General features: G+C 45.0%; 1 protein-coding gene across 3 annotated transcripts in view; it reads left to right on the forward strand.

The window, feature by feature from the left end:
- The window catches only part of ankrd50 (ankyrin repeat domain 50), a 46,074-nt gene that overhangs the window by 24,696 nt on the left and 1,378 nt on the right, over positions 1–20,000 (forward strand). For all 3 annotated transcript variants that reach the window (XM_072693488.1, XM_072693489.1, XM_072693490.1), the window contains 2 exons: positions 13,826–17,379; positions 17,777–20,000. The exon at positions 17,777–20,000 is cut by the window's right edge and continues 1,378 nt beyond it. In XM_072693488.1, the coding sequence (XP_072549589.1) occupies positions 13,826–17,376 (3,551 nt within the window). In that variant the 3' untranslated portion in view covers positions 17,377–17,379; positions 17,777–20,000. The remainder of the gene's footprint in view (positions 1–13,825; positions 17,380–17,776) is intronic.

The following is a 20,000-nucleotide window of genomic DNA, read 5'->3' on the forward strand; positions in this document are numbered from 1 at the left end:
TGACCACTGACTTTTATTTTGGGTTAATTCTAATGTTATATAGAGTTAATTACAGGTAGACGCTCTCACTGACCACTGACTTTTATTTTGGGTTTATTCTAATGTTATATAGAGTTAATTACAGGTAGACGCTCTCACTGACCACTGACTTTATGTTTATTAGGGTTTATTCTAATGTTATATAGAGTTAATTACAGGTAGACACTCTCACTGACCACTGACTTTATGTTTACTAGGGTTTATTCTAATGTTATATAGAGTTAATTACAGGTAGACACTCTCACTGACCACTGACTTTATGTTTATGTGGGTTTATTCTAATTTTATATAGAGTTAATTACAGGTAGACGCTCTCACTGACCACTGACTTTATGTTTATTTGGGTTTATTCTAATGTTATATAGAGTTAATTACAGGTAGACGCTCTCACTGACCACTGACTTTATGTTTATTTGGGTTTATTCTAATGTTATATAGTTTTACAGGTATATGGGATCCCACTGGGTGGGGATGGGGAGGAGGGGGGATATGTACCTGGGGAATGTGTGTGCAGTTTTAGGAGCCTGTAAACACTCTCAGTACCTGAGGTGAGAGTTTAGGGCGGTTTGAAATAGCAGTTCCCTTTTACACATTCTCGCGCGTAATCATCACGGCGGTGAGCTCTCGCGCCCTGCCTGAGCACTTTTATTCCGTGCCAGTCGTTAACTGAAGCTCATCTGAGAACCTGCTATTACGACCCGCGTGAGCTTGCCTTCACAAGGAAAAGTGTTAAAGTAATCTCTCAGTCTGGACAGCGAAACTCTTCTGGCTCACATTCTGTACATCAGCTAGCGTGAGGTATTCACGGAGCAGACCGCAGAGCTCCCGTCAACAGTTACTGCAGTAACCGATCAATCTGTCAATCATGTACGCATACCTGTACCTACACTGTCCACAAAGCCTTGTGAATCTGACAGTGAATACCTGATTAGGTAATGCAGCGTATAAAACCGAGGACTGTCGGCTGTCACTTTAGTTTACATATCTCAAAAGCATCCCGCTACAGTGTGAAACCCTCGAACCCTGGATTTATTATACATCCTAATGTATCATATGCATTATTTATTATACATCCTAATGCAGAAATTACTGGGAATGTCTTGCTACCTATAGAGTTTAGTATGTGTTGTGGTGCCCCACAGGGTTCTATTTTAGGACCTATGAAACTGATCTAGAATTATGAAAGTATGTGAGTGAAGAAGTGTGGGCCTACACACAGGGTCCTGTCCATGTTTATAGATCTAGTATCTGGTATAGAAAGTGTCGGTATGTCTTAGCCCCCTCTCCGTCGGTTGCTATTACCTTGCTAACTGGGGAATTAGCTGATATAGTGTCTCTCCTTGCGAAGCTTCCAAGTTTCCACTGAGCCAGAGTTTATTACAGACAGATGGTCCCATTATGAGAGCCTGGTGGGACTCGGATCCTTCAAAGCTGAAACGCTGTCTTTGAGTTGTGTTTGTCAACAGTTTGCCAGTGAAACCGTTCTGTAAAACCATCTGCTCAGGCTTTTATGGAGTCCGCCCAGCGACACGGGATTGTTCTCTTGTTGCGTCTCCGTAGCCGCCTGACTTCAGTCTCAGCCTCAGACACACAAGTCGACCGCAACTACTTGGGTTTTGTTAGTGGTCAGCGGCGGTCCAGAAAGTAAAAATCCACCCCTGGGTTTTGCTTTAACTGCCTGTGTGGCTCTGCTGCAGCTGAAACGGGAAGAATCGTTGGGCGAATTTGACGTTTTTCCGGTCCTGGATTTCCCATCTCTGGCGGTCAGTGCCCTAGACCCTCCCAATAATGCTGGCTGACCAGCTTACAAGCACTCAGAAGACAACAAACGCTAGTTCTGTTCACGGAAAGTAAAAACTCAGTAAAATCTCACTGCTTTTAACAGTATTTTGGCGAAAAGTCACATTTGGTCTATATGACCTTGCTAAGTGGTTGGTATTGCGTAGCAGGTAACACCGCCTCCGGACAGTGAGCTACCACACCATGTGGGAGACCGGGGTTCAATTCCTGGTCTGGGTGACTATGCTGTGCCTTGGGCAAGACTCCTAACACTACATTGGCCCACCTCTGTAATACGAGGAACCCTGTAAGTCGCTCTGGATAAGAGCGTCAGCTAAATACAGTCAATGTTAATGTAAGAAGGCAATGGTGACCACTGGGAGCTGCTCACTGGCCCAGACTAGGATGCTAGTTTAAAGCCTAATAAAAAGTGTGCTAGCATGCTAGTTAGCTTAAACTACCTGTTTGCTCACACTGTAGTTTTAATCCTCTGGTCTGTCTCTGCAGAACAACACTACACTTCAAGTGCTCATTTTAGCTCTGTAATGTGTCTCACACACACACACACACACACACACACACACACACACTAAACTGCTCCCACATTTGCAGGACTTTGAGGATTTGTTTTGCTTTTCTCTCTGAAAACAGTAATTGTGAGTTTGCACCGTGCGCCGCGTGCCTTCGTCCAATTAACATCCCGCCGCTTATGAAAATAAGTTCATTAAAAAAGCAAAACAACACATGACTGAGATTAAAACTGTCTGACCAAGCATGTGCTGAGTCTCGTAGCGTCTCTGTTTATGAGTCGGCTCATTTTTATATATAAAGAATTTGAATTTGTATTTCAGCTCTTTTGTTTATTTATTAATTTTTTTAATGTGTGTTAAAATACATTTTTATACAGATCTACCGTTCCTATTCAAGCTCTAGGCCCCTAATCCCATCATTCTAAACCACGTCTGCCAGTAGAATAGGACTCTCTGGAGCAGATCAACATCATGACCCTATTGGCTCCATGCTGCCTAATAATGCCAGGCGTGGACTAGAGGGGTATAAAGACCCCCAGCATTGAGGAGCTGTGGAGCAGTGGAGGAGCTGTGTTCTCTGGAATGATGGTGGAGGAGCTCCATCCAGTACTTTTGGATGAGTTGATAATGAGCTCTTTTTGCTCACTCTCTTGTCACTGAATGCAATCAAATCCTCACAGCAATGCTCCTCCTCCAGAATCTAGTAGAGAGTTTAGAGACAGTTACTCCAACAGAAGCAGGATCAGCTCTTTTTAATCCCCTTGACTTCAGAAGAAACAGTGAATCAGCAGGTGTCCCAATACTTTTGTCCATGTAGCGCATAGATGCACACTTTTGCTTAATCGCTTGTTTTCGGTTAGTGTAGTCTATCGTTAAAGCACGTACTAAAGGTCCTGTCTGAGTGTGTGTGTGAGGGTGTGTGTGTGTGTGTGTAGAGTGGATTCCAGTCGTGCTTCTAAGCTTCACACAAAAACAATGTTGAGAGCAGAGAGCTGGGAGCTAACTGACAGACATTCCTGCTCAGGTTAAGCTACCGTATATCTCCCTCTCCCTCCCGGCCTTGTCACACTTGACTGACCCCGGCTTGACCCCTCCTGGCCGAGACCTCCTGTTTCACCCTCCGAGCTCGGGGAGGACCGTTGGGGGGAGGTGGGGGGACGGTGGAGTTCAAAAAATGTCTGTGTTCCAGAGCCAAGCTAAGCAAATGTAGCCTCCGGTGCTCCTCAGGCAACTGCACACCAACAGCAACCCGAGAGCTGAGGAGCCCTAAACAGCCCAGACAACAGAAATACGTCAGTAGAACATTTTCTGAAGCTTTACTGTTTATTCTTACAACTCGAGACTGGCTTATTTCACATTTGGTAGGCATAAACTAAAAGGACAAAAGTATTGGGACACCTGCTGATTCACTGTTTCTTCTGAAATCAAGGGTATTAAAGAGCTGATCCTGCTTCTGTTGGAGTAACTGTCTCTACTGTCCAGAGAAGAAGACTTTCTACTAGATTCTGGGGGAGGAGCATTGCTGTGAGGATTTGATTGCATTCAGCCACAAGAGTGTTAGTGAGGTCAGGATGTTGTATGATTGATCACCACCTCACCTCATCATCCCCAACTCATCCTAAAAGTACTGGATGGAGCTCCACCACCATCATTCCAGAGAACACAGCTCCTCCACTGCTCCACAGCTCCTCAATGCTGGGGGGCTTTATACCCCTCTAGCCCACGCCTGGCATTATTAGGCAGCATGGAGCCAATAGGGTCATGATGTAGATCTGCTCCAGAGAGTCCTATTCTATTGGCAGTACTTCTCCTCTACAGAGACTATCTTTACAGAACATTTGACAAAATACATTTTTACTGGGAACTACGTTCTGTAGCCGCACTACACCCTGCAGCATGTATCCCTCCACCATTTTAATGATCTGATTTTAAAAGCAGGTTCTAGAGCCGAACTCTTCTCAGAACTCTGGTAGAACAGTGTCTCAGGCATCAGGCAGCGTCTTCATCACCATTAGGTGAAGAACTTTCTATGAGGAGCTTCAGACGTCTGACTGGGTCTAGAACCGGGTGTTTTACACCAAACCCCCGCTCTGATCCGCTCTGTTCGGATCCTATCCAGTTAATTATGCAGGAATTCTAGAAAATTGGTGACGGTCTGTCTGCATCAGCAGCAGTAAAACGCAGTAGAGTTATTATCTGTTACCATAGCAACACATTGGTTTAATAAGCAGGGGTCATGGTGGGTCACTATTCTGTGGAGATTATATAAGCTGTGGGTGATGTCTGTGTTTGCACTGGGTTTATTTTAAAGCAGCTGAACTCTGAGCGTTAGAAGGGACGTCTGGATACTTTTGGACATGTAGTGTATTGCTAATCGGTGGCCTCCCAGTCTACATCTGAGATAAGACATTTATGGCAATGTCGTTTTTGGCAGTGCTGTTGTGTTGAGACTGAGAGCTTTTGTTACTCATTAGGTTTTTTATGGGATATTTTTCCTAAAATGTCCCTCCGCCACGTGAATGGTGGTCCCCGACTCATCCCCTGTTGGCTGGAAACGACCCAGTTCTGGATTAAACTGCCTAGACACTAGCCATAAATAAGCCGGGCAGGATATGCTCCAGTGTTTTTCAGTCTGATCTCCATCTGCTGGATCTGTAGCCTTCAGACCGCAGAAAACCAGTAGTCCTGTAGACCAGTAGACCTGTAGACTAGTAGTCCTGTAGACCAGTAGACCCGTAGACCAGTAGATCTGTAGACCAGTAGATCTGTAGACCAGTAGTCCAGAAAACCAGTATGGGACCATATGGTAAACACACAGGTTCCAAACCCTACAGGTGTTGCTGTATGTATGTGTTTCTCCCGAATGTCACTGGATCCTCTGAGCCCGTTATAAGTCGAGATACAAATTGGCTACATGCTAAGCTAACAGTAAACACTACTCTCTACTGCATATATATATATATCAGCTTCTTTCTTTTTATATTGATATTTTATGGGATATTTTTTGGACAGTGTAACTGCTTGTTTCTGCTGGACACATGACTATAAACTCTTGAATCTTGAAACAGGCTGGAATGTAAGGCTCGGAGCAGTGTGGGAGTTACGAGACTAAGAGACTGAGTGTGAGTAGCTGGGGTTTTTCTATAATGGTGTTAAAGTTGAGACTTAAGCCCTATTGCAGCTGGATTAGCATTATCTAGGGAGGTGCTGTAATGTGAGTGACTACCAGCAGGATCCAGTGTGAATTTCCAAATGAGTCTGCTAAGCCATAACTCCTTAACTGAGCTGCCGTCTGTAACAGCAGCACATCTGCATACTTTACTGTACTATACTGTACTTTTTTATACTATACCACGCCATGCTTAATGTTACTACACTATACTACACCTTACTATACTATGCTATACTGTGCCCTACTTTTTATACTATATAGGATAGCGTACTGTATCATAGTATATTATGTTGGGGTGCTGAACAAATCCATTCTTTATAGGATCATGATTCCTAGTCCTGTCGATTCTGAATCGATTCAAAAAGCCCAAAAATTTAATCAACAATTTTAAATGTGTTTAAGTTTTATTTTTTTCTATTTCTATTTTTTCCCCTACTCCAGAGCACACTGCATATCGCATTACGTGTCCACTATGGTAGACTGAAGTCTGTGTTTACTTTTGTATTAATATTTTTAGACTTTTATGCACAATTTTATGCCTGTTTTTTATATGAAAAGATGCAAAAGGATTTGATACAGTAAGGAACCTAAAAGTATTGTTTTAAATAAATGTTCTATTTGTTTACATTGTTGTTTCATCTTTTCATCTTGTCACTCACATCATTTAAACAGACTTTATGTTCCTGAATAGAAAATCCTTTCTAAATTGAATCATGACCCAGAATCAAATCAAATCAAATCAAATCAAATCAAATCAAATCAAGAATCAAGAGATTCAATCAAGAGATTAATATAATGCAGTACTATGCTACAGTATGCTATCCTTTACTATACTACTTACTATAATATACTTTACTATACTATGTCCTACTCTACTATACTTTAGTATACTATACCTCACTATACTGTGCTGTACCGTGCTATACTTTACTATATTCTACTTTATTATATTATGCTATACTATACTATACTAGGCTATGAGTAATTGTACTATGCTATGCTATACTAGATTATACTATGAAAAGGAAACTCTGAAATTTGTCCAATCAGGCAGACTTACCGAGGGCTGTTACTATGGTAGTGTAACCACCTTCAAGCACAGGCCTAATTATTGTCACAACATGCCGCCGGTGACGCTTTAGTTAATTACTCCACAGTAGTATAGCACTACTATAGTAAATATACGGAGCAAGAGGGTCCTATGTATGGAACGCTGTACTATACACTATTATATTTTACTATACTATGGAAAACAGTACTACCCTATACATTAATATACTGTACTATACTACACTGTTCTGTACTATACACTGATGTGCTATACTGTACATCACTATACTATTGTTTCTGAAACCTTTTGAACTTATTTGAATACGGGAAAATCAAACTCTTTGAAGCTTGTCAGTTACTTTGTGCTGTCACCATGGAAACTTGGTTAATGCACAGGCCTAATCTTCATCAGAATGTCCAGCAACCTTATTGAACATCACATTTTAGGCCCTTATACAGTATGTAGCAGTAGGTTGGAAATGTAAATAGAGAACTGTGCGAGTGTGTGTGTGTGTGTGTGTGTGTGTGTGTATAAGTGACAGCGAAAGAGCTGCGGTTTGAGAAATTGCTCCGTCCTGAAGGCAGACAGATCTCTCTGACAGAGGTTGTGGTTATCTGGAAAAATCTGTCCAGTTTCACAGCGCTTGCATCAGCTTCAGGAAAAAAACCACACACACAAACGAGCTAATACTATACAAGGACAAAGGAAGTCTCTCTCTCTCACTCACTCACTCACTCATCCCCTATCTCTCTCGCCCGCTCTTTCTCACTCACTGTCTATCAGTGGACGTGCTCCAACATGATTGCCTGCTGTTGACTGCAACGGCCTCTTTGTGCGAAATGATTGAACAGGCCTCTGTCTTCGCCGTCCAGCTGCAGCCACACATCTGACTCGGCGAACACGGCCGTGACAACAGCGGGGCTGCTTCGCTCGCCCGGCCCATTCAGGAAACCTCGCTGCTCTTTCTGGGACGAGGTTTCATTGAGAGTTGCCTCAGAGCCAGACCCGCAATATCAAAGCACATGGTTTTTAATTAGTGCCGTTTTGCGCAGGAGACGGCGAGGAAGCATGTTTGTTTATTTATAGCCTCTCTCTCTCTCTCTCTCTCTCTCTCTCTCTCTCTCTCTCTCTTTCTCTCTCTCTCTCTCTCTCCTCTCTCTCTCTCTCTGCTGAAGGCTGAACTCTTAATTATAATCGGAGTGTGTGGCTGTGTTCACTGCCTGGCGGTGTTTTGTTTTTTTTCAGCCCCCGAATTAAAACCTCTCTATAATTAATGGGATCTTGTTGAAACTGGTCATTTCTGAACGGCCGCTCTCCGACATTCCTGTAGTTTTTATTCTTTGTGTGGTTTTATGTCGTAATTCACTTTTTCCAGTCCCTCTTCATCCCTCTGAATTCAGCCGACTGTTCCTTGTTTCTGTCTCTTTAAGACTGATGTATGTAAATGAGTTCTGTTCTGATTGGCTAGGGCAGTGCATCATCCAGAAAGCTGTTCAGAGGAACAGCCGCTTCTTCTGGATGTCTGGATACTGTGGAAGGGTTGCTATGGGAGTGCTATTGTTAAGGTATACCAGGTGGTTATCATCATATTGCTCGATTTGTGCTATGGTGTCTGAGGTGGTTGCTTGGGTGATGTGAATTGGTTGCTGTGGTACCCCAACTCTGCAACACTTAGACATGAGCTTCACAGCAGTTACTCAGAGTCTGAAGATGGATAACTGACTGAAAAGCTTGCAGTTCAGGAGCTAACAGGTCGAGCTGATCACAGCTGTGTGAGAGAGAGAGAGAGGTAAGGTTGAGACTGGAGGAGATAGTGTTTCTGTTTTCGTTTCGGATCTGATGGCCTGAGATGGCGGAGCGAGAAGAACACGCTCCATTTGAGACGCAGACGCTTCCAAATCTGTCGACAGCCGACACCGAGCGCAGGGTTCCCTCACACACTGCCAGAAAGTGCTGTCTTCACAACTGAAAGGAGCCTAAATGTAACTAATATTCCTCACTGTGAGGTTATTGCAGGCATGTATATTAGACCTAGCTAAAATGATAATGAACAATTACATTTGATAAGTGACATAATAAAAGTTCTAAAAACCTAAAGAACCTTTAAAGAACATTCACTTATCCTAGAGGGACTATACCATGGTAAAGGTTCTTTCCACCAAAATGCACCACAGAGCGCCACAGGAGGTCATTCCGACCTGTGACCATCAAGCTCTGTGACGTCCACACTGTTGTAATGTTCTCCTGACTCACACATCTTGTTTACAGAAATGTTTATCCTAAGAACCTTCCAAAGAACCCTCGGCCCATCTGTGAAAGCCTACAGTACTGTTACAGTGACCTCGGGATTATTGGCTACATTTGAGAGGTTTTCTCTTGTCATGGCGGCCGTTTCCACTCTACATGCAGACAAAGAGAATATAGTCATGGTGGACTCCTCAGACGGACACACACTCCGCCTGTCTGGTTTGTCATCTGATCCTCGGCTCAGTGTGATGGTTGAGGAGACCCAGTGTGCAGCACATGGCCCAGTATCCACTTGCCTAAACAACAGCAGGTGTGGCCGAGCATAAGAGCACATCTCTCATTCCAGTCCCCACAGCAGCTGCAGCAAATCCAGCAGAGTGCACAACACTCGCCTCCGACACGCAGGAGGAGACACTTACCCATTATACCCAGCGGATCACACTAATGCTGACCTTAATCTTAACCCAAAACCTAAACCTAACACTCACACTAATGCTAACCTTAGCCTCAGCCCAAAACCTAAACCTAACCATAAACCTAAAACCCATACTAATACTGACTTTATCTTTAACCCTAAACCTAACACCCACTCTTAATACTGACTTTATCTTTAACCCTAAACATAAGCCTAACCCTCACACTAATGCTAACCTTGATCTTAACCCAAAACCTAAACCTAACCCTGAACCTAACTCTCACACTAATGCTAACCTTAACCTCAGCTCAAAACCTAAACCGAACCCTAAACCTAACTCTCACACTAATGCTAACCTTAACCTCAGCTCAAAACCTAAACCGAACCCTAAACCTAACCCTCACACTAATGCTGACCTTAATCTTAACCCAAAACCTAAACCTAACCCTCACACTAATGCTGACCTTAATCTTGACCCAAAACCTAAACCTAACCCTCACACTAATGCTGACCTTAATCTTAACCCAAAACCTAAACCTAACCCTCACACTAATGCTGACCTTAATCCTAACCCTAAACCTAACCCTGAACCTAACACCCACTCTAATACTGACTTTAACTTTAGCCGTAAACGTAACCCTAAACCTAACCCTCACACTAATGCTGACCTTAATCTTAACCCAAAACCTAAACCTAACCCTCACACTAATGCTGACCTTGATCTTAACCCAAAACCTAAACCTAACCCTGAACCTATTGCTCACACTAATGCTGACCTTAATCTTAACCCAAAACTTAAATCTAAACCTTTTTCTAACTCTCTAGTCCTAAACCTGACCCTAATGCTGTTGATAATCAGTCTCATCAGATAGGTGTTAAATGTTTGAGCATTTGTAGAAACCGACGTGAGCGGACTGTAGAAGACCTCTCAGGTCACTGGTCAGTGTAATAGCTATGGTTGATTACTTCTCCAAACCAGCCCGGGCCCTCTCAGCCGGGGAGATACTGTCTGAGGGTGAGTCAGTGTCAGTGTTGCTTTTGTTCTCGGTGAGAAGAGAAGTCTGTCTGGAGGTGAAGATGAAGATGTCTTGACAGGTACGATGAGTAGCAGTTGTTGTTCCTCGTCCTGCGCCAGTGAGCTCTGAGCAGGTGAGTCAGAGGTTGTTTTGCTGACAGGTTGGGTTCACCTGTCTCAGTGCGGATCCTCTCAGGTGAAGACCGTGTTAGTCAGCTGTGGCCTGAGGTACTACGGCACACCGGAGCTGTTCATCGGGCCAGTGGGGCATTACAGTGAAGTCTCACACCTTTCTTACCACAATCCCTGCATTGTTAGGAGCTCACCGCACTTTCACAGGAGATTCTGTAGATGGAAGAGACATTACTGAGGATGTTCTGATCACTTTAAATGAGTTCTGGCCCAGTTCTGGATCACATGTAGGGTCGTTAGGCCCATGTATGGAACCCTGGAACCATGACGATGATGGGAACACAGCCAGAGCTGGCTATGGTTGGGTCAGTTTACTACATAACGAAAAATGCCACAAAAGAACCACAAGGTCTAAGGAACCTGATATAAAGGTTCTTCACCTATTACCAGGGGTCATGACCCTTACCAGGGAAAGAGGTTCTTCTGTGGAGGTGGTTTCCAGCCCTGGTCTCTTTTCCAGCACTAACCCACTACCTTCAACCCAGGAAGGGCTGCTCAATTACCTGATTAGCTGGATCAGGTGCATTGGGTGCAGGGGGTTCCTCCAGGACCAGGGTTCTGTGGCATTGCTCCTTTCGAACCCCTTTCATTTTTAAGAGTGTGCTGCTACAGCTGGGACAGTTCTGGCCCATGATACACTTTGCCATTGCTACACCTGACCTCTAAGTGCCTTGTCTGGGCCAGAGCTATCCTCTTTCTCAGGACTGCCGTGGGTGGAGTTTCCACTGGGGATGGAGGCTTCAACTTCAGAGTGTTCATACACTTTTGAAAACAGCTACGCCCCGGTGTGCTACGTCATACAAATGTCATCCTGAAAGTTCAGTAAGTTGAGTACTTTAAGAGGGAATTCCTGGCTCAAGTACTGTGAAAATTGAAGGAACCAACTCTGACAGGGTTTTAAAACTGGACATCTATCAATGTCAGAAAAGTTGTAGAACTGTTCGGCTGTTTGGAGGAGGAGGAGGGGGTGGAGGGTGGGGGGTTGGTTGGGCTGTTTTGGGCTGAGTTAAGTGTAAATGTGTTCAATATGGATGCAGCAGGCATCAGTAAGAGTGCTCCAGGCCTTTCCTTTCCTTTTCTCCATGAAGTAGTGCAGTGTGGTGGATGACTCAAGTGGAAATTGTAGGTCAGCATCCTTCTTTTATAGGGTAGTCCACTCAGACCGCTCTCTCTCTCTCTCTCTCTCTCTCTCTCTCTCTCTCTCTCTCTCTCTCTCTCTCTCTCTCTGGCACTGCAAGTCTTCCTTTTGTTGTTGTTGTTTTGTTTTTTACTTTTTCAATCTCTCCGTAATCCTCGAGGAAAATATCTGGGATGGAAACTTGCTAAAAAGTGTGGTTTCAAGGCCTTTGATTTCAAAGATCTGTTTTCAGACTGAATGTGACAGTTCATTACGTTGTAGTCCGAGTTACAGTACTTTAAAAAAGCTGCTCACGGAAACGCTACTGGAGGACAACCTTTCGTTTGATTCAAAGGCACTTGAAGAAAGGATGGTCTCAGAAGTTTCCGATATTTACCAGCCAGCCACTTATTTGTAATCCTCTAGGTTAAACTCGGTGAACCCTCGAACTCGTGGCAGAGCTCCAAGACCAAACATTCAGACAACCTCCTCAAACATACGAGGAATGGTTACAAACAAGCCTGCTGGCAAAACGAGACTTCTGGGTCATCTGTCCCCCATCACCTCCTTCTTTACCCCTTCGAGGCCTCTTCCTTTTTAGCCCTGTCTATTTCCTGAAGACATACACACACACACACACACACACACACACATACATACACACGTACACAGACTCTCACGGATGGTGTAGTGTGCAGCAGTTGGAGTTGAGGTGGAGGGCTAGGTCAGTCGGGCTGGAAATGAATGCGATCCTATGGGATAAGTCATGGAAAATACCCCTCTAATGGTGAAAACAACTGCTAGCAGGACGGACTCCACACACGAGGCAGCGAGGGGCCTGCATCTGTGAGCACAGCTAAAATGGCCTGTCCTACAGAAGGCATGGCTTTAGATGAGCAGCTGGAAGACCTGGAAGACACTTGGCCAGAGTGGCTTGTTTCAGGAAGGTAAGAGGTTGCCCATTTTTCACAAGGTGACACAAAGCAAAGCCAAGACACAAAGTGTTCTCCAGTGGGCAGGACTGAAGGACAGACTTCAGAACTTCTCCAGTGTAGCCTACGGTAGATAAGGGATAGTGATCCCCAACCACAACCGCTAACCTACCTCACTAACCTCAAGGTGAAGGTAAAGGTGCACTACGTACAGCAAAATGTGTTCGGCCCAACAGTGGCAGCTTGCCGAGCCCGGGTATCGAACCCACAACCCTGTTGTTAATAGCCCGGAGCTCTTAGCGCTCTAAGCGCTCTAACTGTGAGTGGGTTTCACTGTGTTCTCACTGTATTACATTTGGAGGTGAAGGTCCGACAGGAAAAAGAGAGGAAATAGAGCAAGGCAGTTAAACTAAACAACAAGAATTCCCACTACTTTTCCCACAAGCAGAGCACTGAAGTATGCTAACAGTGCTATAAGACCCCCCTTCCCTCGCACCAAAGCTGGTGTAAGTCCATGGGAACAGTAAATAAAATCCATGCGTAAATGCCTCCACTGCCCTCGGGTCTCCAGACGTGCTGAGATGTGCTTCCACTGGGGAACGGTTCTCCCTTTTCGCCATGCCAGAGATAAAAGTGAGGAATTTGCACTTATCTGGAAACAAACTGCCTTAGCGTGAAGATCTTGCTGGCACAAAACAGCCTCCTAACCGAGCTCAGGGACTTGCCTCTTTAGGCCGCTTTAAGTAAGTGTGAGTGGTCGCAGGACTGAGGAATTTGTTTATGTTTCTTGGTTGGACTCCAGGAATTGTTACAGCTCTTTAGCTGTTTATTTTATATAAGACAGAAATGCATTCCATTCATCCCTGCTGCAGGAATAGGCCTTTCATCCTTTGTGGGTGAACTGGAACGTTGTTTTGTATATTGCGCATGACCATGCCGTCTGCCCTGGAAAGTCTGCCGCGTCAGTGCAGGCATACGGTTCAACATATGTCTCTCTTCAGCTGCTCTAATTTGTTCTGCTTTTATGAGTACACATCTGGGGGCTGTTACCAGGCCGTTCACCAGAGGCTAAATCGGAGGGAGGGGTCAGTGCATAGGTTGAAATGTGATGATCTCCATAAAATAGAGGTCAAGTTATGGGATGCACTTTATTGTAACTGTGTTTACGATGTTTTTTTATTTAATGTCGATTGATTCCTGTTGCTCTGTTGCTGCAGATGTCCTACCAGAAGTTTCAGTGTTCACTGGTATTCCCATTCCAACCCCAGTCTTGGCTATAATGGGTTTTTCATGAGTTAAAACAACCTGCTTAACATTGTTTCTTTGTCTTTGGCAGGTTTCCGCAAGATCAGTCTGGACGACCTGCGCAAGGCATACATTGTCAAGGATGTTCAGCAGTACATCCTCCACAGGCTGGACCAGGAGGAGGCACTAAGGCAGCACCTTACCAAGGAGACTGCAGAAATGCTCAACCAGCTCCATATCAAGAGCAGTGGCTGCTTCTTGTACCTGGAGCGCGTCCTCGATGGCGTGGTGGAGAATTTCATTATGCTTCGTGAGATCCGTGACATCCCAGGAACGCTAAACGGACTCTACCTGTGGCTCTGCCAAAGACTTTTTGTCAGGAAGCAGTTTGCCAAAGTACAGCCCATACTGAACGTAATTCTGGCTGCCTGCAGGCCTCTGACCGTGAAGGAGCTGTACCATGCTGTGTGGACTAAAAACATGACCCTGACCATGGAGGAGTTCCAGAAAAAGATGGACATCCTTTCGAAGTTACTTGTGGATGGGCTGGGAGGAACTAAGATCCTCTTTCACTACAGCTTTGCTGAGTGGCTTCTGGACGTCAAGCACTGCACTCAGAAATACCTGTGCAACGCTGCCGAGGGTCATCGGATGATGGCCATGAGCTACACCTGTAGGGCCAAGCAGCTTAAACCTCTGGAGGTGCAGGAGTTTGCTCTTCACCTTATCAACTCCAACCTCCAGATTGAACCCTTTAACCTGGCCCTATGGATGGTGTGGAATGGCACGCCTGCAAAAGATTCCCTTTCCATGTCCATCCCCAAAGAGCAGGAGGTGTTGCAGCTGCTGGTCAAAGCTGGAGCCCACATCAGTAATGAGGATGACCATGCTTCCTGTATTGTGCAGCAGGCATTGGAACGAGAGGATTCCATTCGCACCTTGCTTGATAACGGGGCCTCTGTCAACCAAAGCGACTCTAGTGGACGAACCCTGCTGGCTAACGCTGCATACAGTGGCAACCTAGATGTGGTGAATCTGCTCATCTCTAGGGGTGCCAACATGGAGCTTGAGGACAACCATGGACAGACCCCCCTCACGCTCGCTGCCAGGCAAGGCCACACCAAGGTAGTCAACTGCCTGATCGGTTGCGATGCCAACATCAACCACACGGATCACGACGGGTGGACTGCCTTAAGGTCTGCAGCTTGGGGTGGTCACTCTGAGGTGGTCTCTGCACTCCTTTATGCAGGTGCCAAGGTTGACTGTGCAGATGCGGACAGCAGAACTGCCCTCAGGGCTGCTGCATGGGGAGGTCACGAGGATATCGTCCTGAACCTCCTCCAGCATGGTGCGGAGGTCAACAAGGCAGACAATGAAGGAAGGACTGCACTCATTGCCGCAGCCTACATGGGACACCGAGAGATCGTTGAGCACCTACTGGAACACGGCGCTGAGGTGAACCACGAGGACGTAGATGGTCGGACAGCACTGTCTGTCGCAGCTCTCTGTGTGCCTGCTAGCAAAGGTCATGCGTCAGTGGTCAGCCTCCTTATTGACCGTGGAGCAGAAGTGGACCACTGCGATAAAGACTGCATGACCCCTCTTCTGGTCGCTGCCTACGAAGGACACGTGGATGTGGTGGACTTGCTTCTAGAAGGAGGAGCAGATGTAGACCACACGGACAATAATGGGAGAACTCCCTTGCTTGCGGCAGCATCCATGGGACACGCTTCTGTGGTCAATACTCTACTTTTCTGGGGTGCTGCCGTCGACAGTATTGACAGCGAAGGAAGGACGGTGCTTAGCATTGCGTCTGCTCAAGGGAATGTGGAAGTGGTCCGAACTCTGCTGGACAGGGGTCTGGACGAGAACCACAGGGATGACGCCGGCTGGACGCCCTTACACATGGCCGCCTTCGAGGGACATAGGCAGGTGTGTGACGCCCTCATCGAACAAGGCGCTCGATGCTCAGAGGTGGACAATGACGGACGTATACCCTTGATCCTGGCTGCTCAGGAGGGCCATTACGATTGCGTTCACATCCTCCTTGAGAATAAGTCCTGCATCGACCAGAGAGGGTACGATGGGAGAAACTCTCTTAGAGTGGCAGCCCTGGAAGGACACAGGGATATCGTTGAGCTTCTGCTGAGCCATGGAGCTGACATAGACTACAAAGATGCAGATGGCCGCCCAACTTTATACATACTGGCTCTCGAGAATCAACTTGCCATGGCAGAGTATTTCTTGGAGAACGGTGCAAATGTGGAGGCCAGTGACACAGAAGGAAGGACAGCGCTCCACGTTTCGTGTTGGCAGGGCCACGTGGAAATGGTAAGGCTGCTGATCAGCTACCATGCGGACGTAAACTCTTGTGACAACGAAAAACGATCTGCACTTCAGTCTGCCGCATGGCAGGGTCACTCAAAAGTCGTCCAGTTCTTGATTGACAATGGCACTCACGTTGACCACACGTGCAATCAAGGTGCAACCGCACTTGGCATTGCTGCTCAGGAGGGGCACATTGATGTAGTCCGGATACTGCTGGAACACGGCGCAGATCCCAACCATGCAGACCAGTTTGGCCGCACAGCCATGAGAGTCGCCGCAAAAGGAGGACACTCAGTGATAATCAAACTCCTGGAGAAATATGGGGCCACGAGTCTCAATGGCTGCAATCCCTCACCTATACACACCATGGAGCAGAAAACCCCACTGTCCGTCACAGGAAAGATGCAGTCGCTCACTATCAAGTCCAGCAGTTCTGGCAGCACCGGGGCAGGGGACATTCAGTCAGGAGGTCGGGGTTTGTCAAACGGACCTATTCATGCTTTCAGCTCTCCTTCTGAGTCCCCAGACTCTACTGTGGACAGACAGAAGTCCTCCCTCTCCAACAACTCCCTCAAAAGCTCGAAGAACTCTTCGCTGAGGACCACGTCGTCCACCTCCACAGCCCAGACAGTGCCCATAGACAGTTTTCATGGGCTCAGCTTCACCGAACAGATCCAGCAACACTCTCTGCCTCGCAGTCGCAGTAGGCAGTCTATAGTATCCCCTTCTTCCACAACCAAGTCCATTGGCCCACAGCCTGCATCCCCGACCGGTGACTTTGACTGGAGTCAGGTGAACCCGGGACTGAAGTCCTCCAAAGGGGGGAAGAGTGGGAACGGCACAAACAACTGCTCAAAAAAGGAAGGCTCTGGAGACAAGAAGAAATCCAAGAACAGCAGTGCTCTTCCACAGGGTCAGGTTTTGGAATACGAGATGACTCAGTTCAACAAAAGGATCGCTCTGAACAAGCCAGTGTCCAACATCGCTGTGAAGGACCCTCACTGTAAGATAGTGCTGGGAGGCTCCAACACGTTGGATTCTGGGCAATCGCAGGAGTCGTTTTACATCCAGCAGCAGAGCTGTGCTGAAAAGAAGAGGAACGGGATCATGACCAACCCCAACTACCACCTGCAGGGAAATCAGGTCTTTCTAGGGAGAGTCTCGGTCCCCAGAACTGTGCACAACAGGGGGCATCAGGAAGTTCTTGACAATTATCCGATAGGGGAGACGGAATTAAGCCTTAAACAAGCTCTGAAACTGCAGATTGAAGGATCAGACCCCGGCTTTAACTACAAAAAAGAGACGCCGCTATAACCGGTAAGTGGCAGACGGTACTTGACTTAAACCCTGCTTTATTTATGGCTTCTTACACAAGGGATTATTCTGCGGCTACATGTAGATTTGTCATTGGTGTCCACTCTGCCATTGGGACTACAACGCGAGTTTGAAATATGCGTAGTAAAGCTTCGTAAGGCTGTAATTTTCCTCTTCAGATTCGGTGTTATGACATCACCTGGCTGTGAGCCTTGGTAAATGTTACATTTAGAGGCTATCTGTTCTTTCCTTTCAGAAATGCTCCGTTGCCATAGTCAATTACGCTGTCATTAACGTGACCGTAATAGAATTATTCATGCTGCTTTCGTGAAAATGTGCATGTGCCAGGAAAGCTTTTTCCAACCGAATCCTGATCCAAGACATGTTATTGGTGTTTCAGGCATCTTGAAATGAATCCATCCTGACGTTATGGAGAATGTGCCAAAGCAACTCTTTTCATCCGCAAAAAGATCTGGGGTCGCATGTATGAAGTTGCTCAGAGCAATAGTGCTTGATCTGGGATCAGGTTGGAAGTGTTTCATGTCCCACCACGGCTCAGCGAGGGACTGATTGTAGATCGGCACGCACATTCTGGACATTATACATACGCTCCCAGACGTCATCGCCCCGCCGCTGCCGTGGAACGCCTCTGACAAAAGTAAACGGACGAGGGAGAACAAAAGTTGGAACCCCAAGGGAAGAATGTTGATCGCAGCAGAAAGGCTAATATGAACTGAATTTCTATGTGCCTACCGATGTTACAGCCTACTCGTATCCATGCACACCATCATTTTAATTTAATGTATTGATATTTAATATGCAGTGTATGCACTTTTTATTTTCAAATGAGAAAGAAATCCAAATCACTTATGTTCACTTTTTTTCTTTGTTTCTGGTGCTTGTCTTTTTTCTTCTCTTTTTGTTTGAATCAAAGTACTTGTTCATAAGAAATGTACATTTAATGTTTAGGATTGTTTCACCATTCATGTCTTTTTTTTTTTTTTTGCCTGTATAAAATGCAACAGCAGTGTACCAGCCATGTGTGTTGTGTTTTGGAGCAAAATGGAGCAGAAAAGAGTAATAATAGAGTAATCTCTGGAAAAATGATCCAAAATCCAACCCGTTTCTTTCCTGAGTCTCGTGAACGTCGTCAGCTTCACTAAGGGATCCCGAATTTTACAGTATAGCTATCAGCTGCAGGTTACTCCCAGTATAATCAACCATATTTATTTTGGAAAAAGCCACTTTCAGTCATATATATATATATATATATATATATATATATATATATATATATATAATTCGTCACTATCACAACTTTGTATCTCCAAACTGGCAAACCTTCTTAACTGTCAGTGGAAGTCAATATAAAAGTCATTTCTATTGGTCCATTCATCATGAAATTCTGCTACAGTATAATTACAGAATACTGTCGGATTCACATTATGGAGAAAAATGAAAAACAGATGACAGCGATGATGTTTATAACTGCAAAATAAAAAACCTATATCTGTAGATTCTTGCGTATTTTTCCATTATACCGTAATGTGAATCTGGCAGGGAATTTCATGATGAACGGACCAATAGAAATGCTCCGAAATGAGTTGGAATAAAATCTTTTACATTGACTTCCATTTAAAGTGAAGAAGGATTTTTCCTTGTTTTGTGAGTTGCCCTTTTTGAGAGATAAGGTGTTGTTCGACAGTGATCATACGTGTGTGTGTATATATATATATATATATATATATATATATATATATATATACAGTTATGTTATGCTATACCATGGTGCTGTGTGCAGCTTTTGCCTGCAGTTTTAATTATGTTTGAACCTTTGTTGCCTACAACATCGTATGACAGTCTCATGTTAACTTCATATCGTGTGTATTGTAGTATTATTGGTGCCCTGAGGGCAGGGGCTCATGACCCCACCTCACTTTTTTTATTTAGTCCCTGTGGGACCCTTTCTTTTTTGTAAATCCATTTATTGTTGTGTTAAGGGTTTTTTTGCCGAAATATTTAAACATCTGATGGTGTTGATCGTTAACAGAGTTTGGTGCTAAATGCAAAAAAAAAAAAGTTCTCAGTGCTCTTTTAAGTTAATTCAGTGCATTACAGAAATAACGTTGACTGTGGGTCAGTTCCTCAAAATACGTATTAAGCATAATCTGGAAGTGGATTGTTTTTGCAATGGGAATTAATTCCCCTGTCAGTCCAGGATGAAGCTTAATCTGTCCTGAGAACCAACCCTGTGTATCAGTGTATGTAGGCTTGCAGATCTACAAAGCAAAAAGACAATATCTGACGTATGAAAAGCATCTAATATTTCTTATTATGAGACTGCTGTAATAATATTATGAAACTGTTGACGTAAATGCTAATCTTACACCAAACCGACTCAAAATGTGAAATATTAACTCAATAATTTTTACAAAGATACATATTTTTGCAGTTTGTTATGAAAATGGCAGAAATGACAGCAATGGCAAAACTGACAGATCTGACTCTGTATGAATTCTGGGGGTAAATATGAAACCTGTCAAGCCAGAGGCGGAATGCTTGGTGAGGATGCTGCAGAAAATGATACCTGGGCAAGGGAAAGCATCTGCATGGTTTCAGACAGT

This window comes from Salminus brasiliensis, chromosome 12, assembly GCF_030463535.1.
Source record: "Salminus brasiliensis chromosome 12, fSalBra1.hap2, whole genome shotgun sequence".
Lineage (NCBI taxonomy): Eukaryota > Metazoa > Chordata > Actinopteri > Characiformes > Bryconidae > Salminus > Salminus brasiliensis.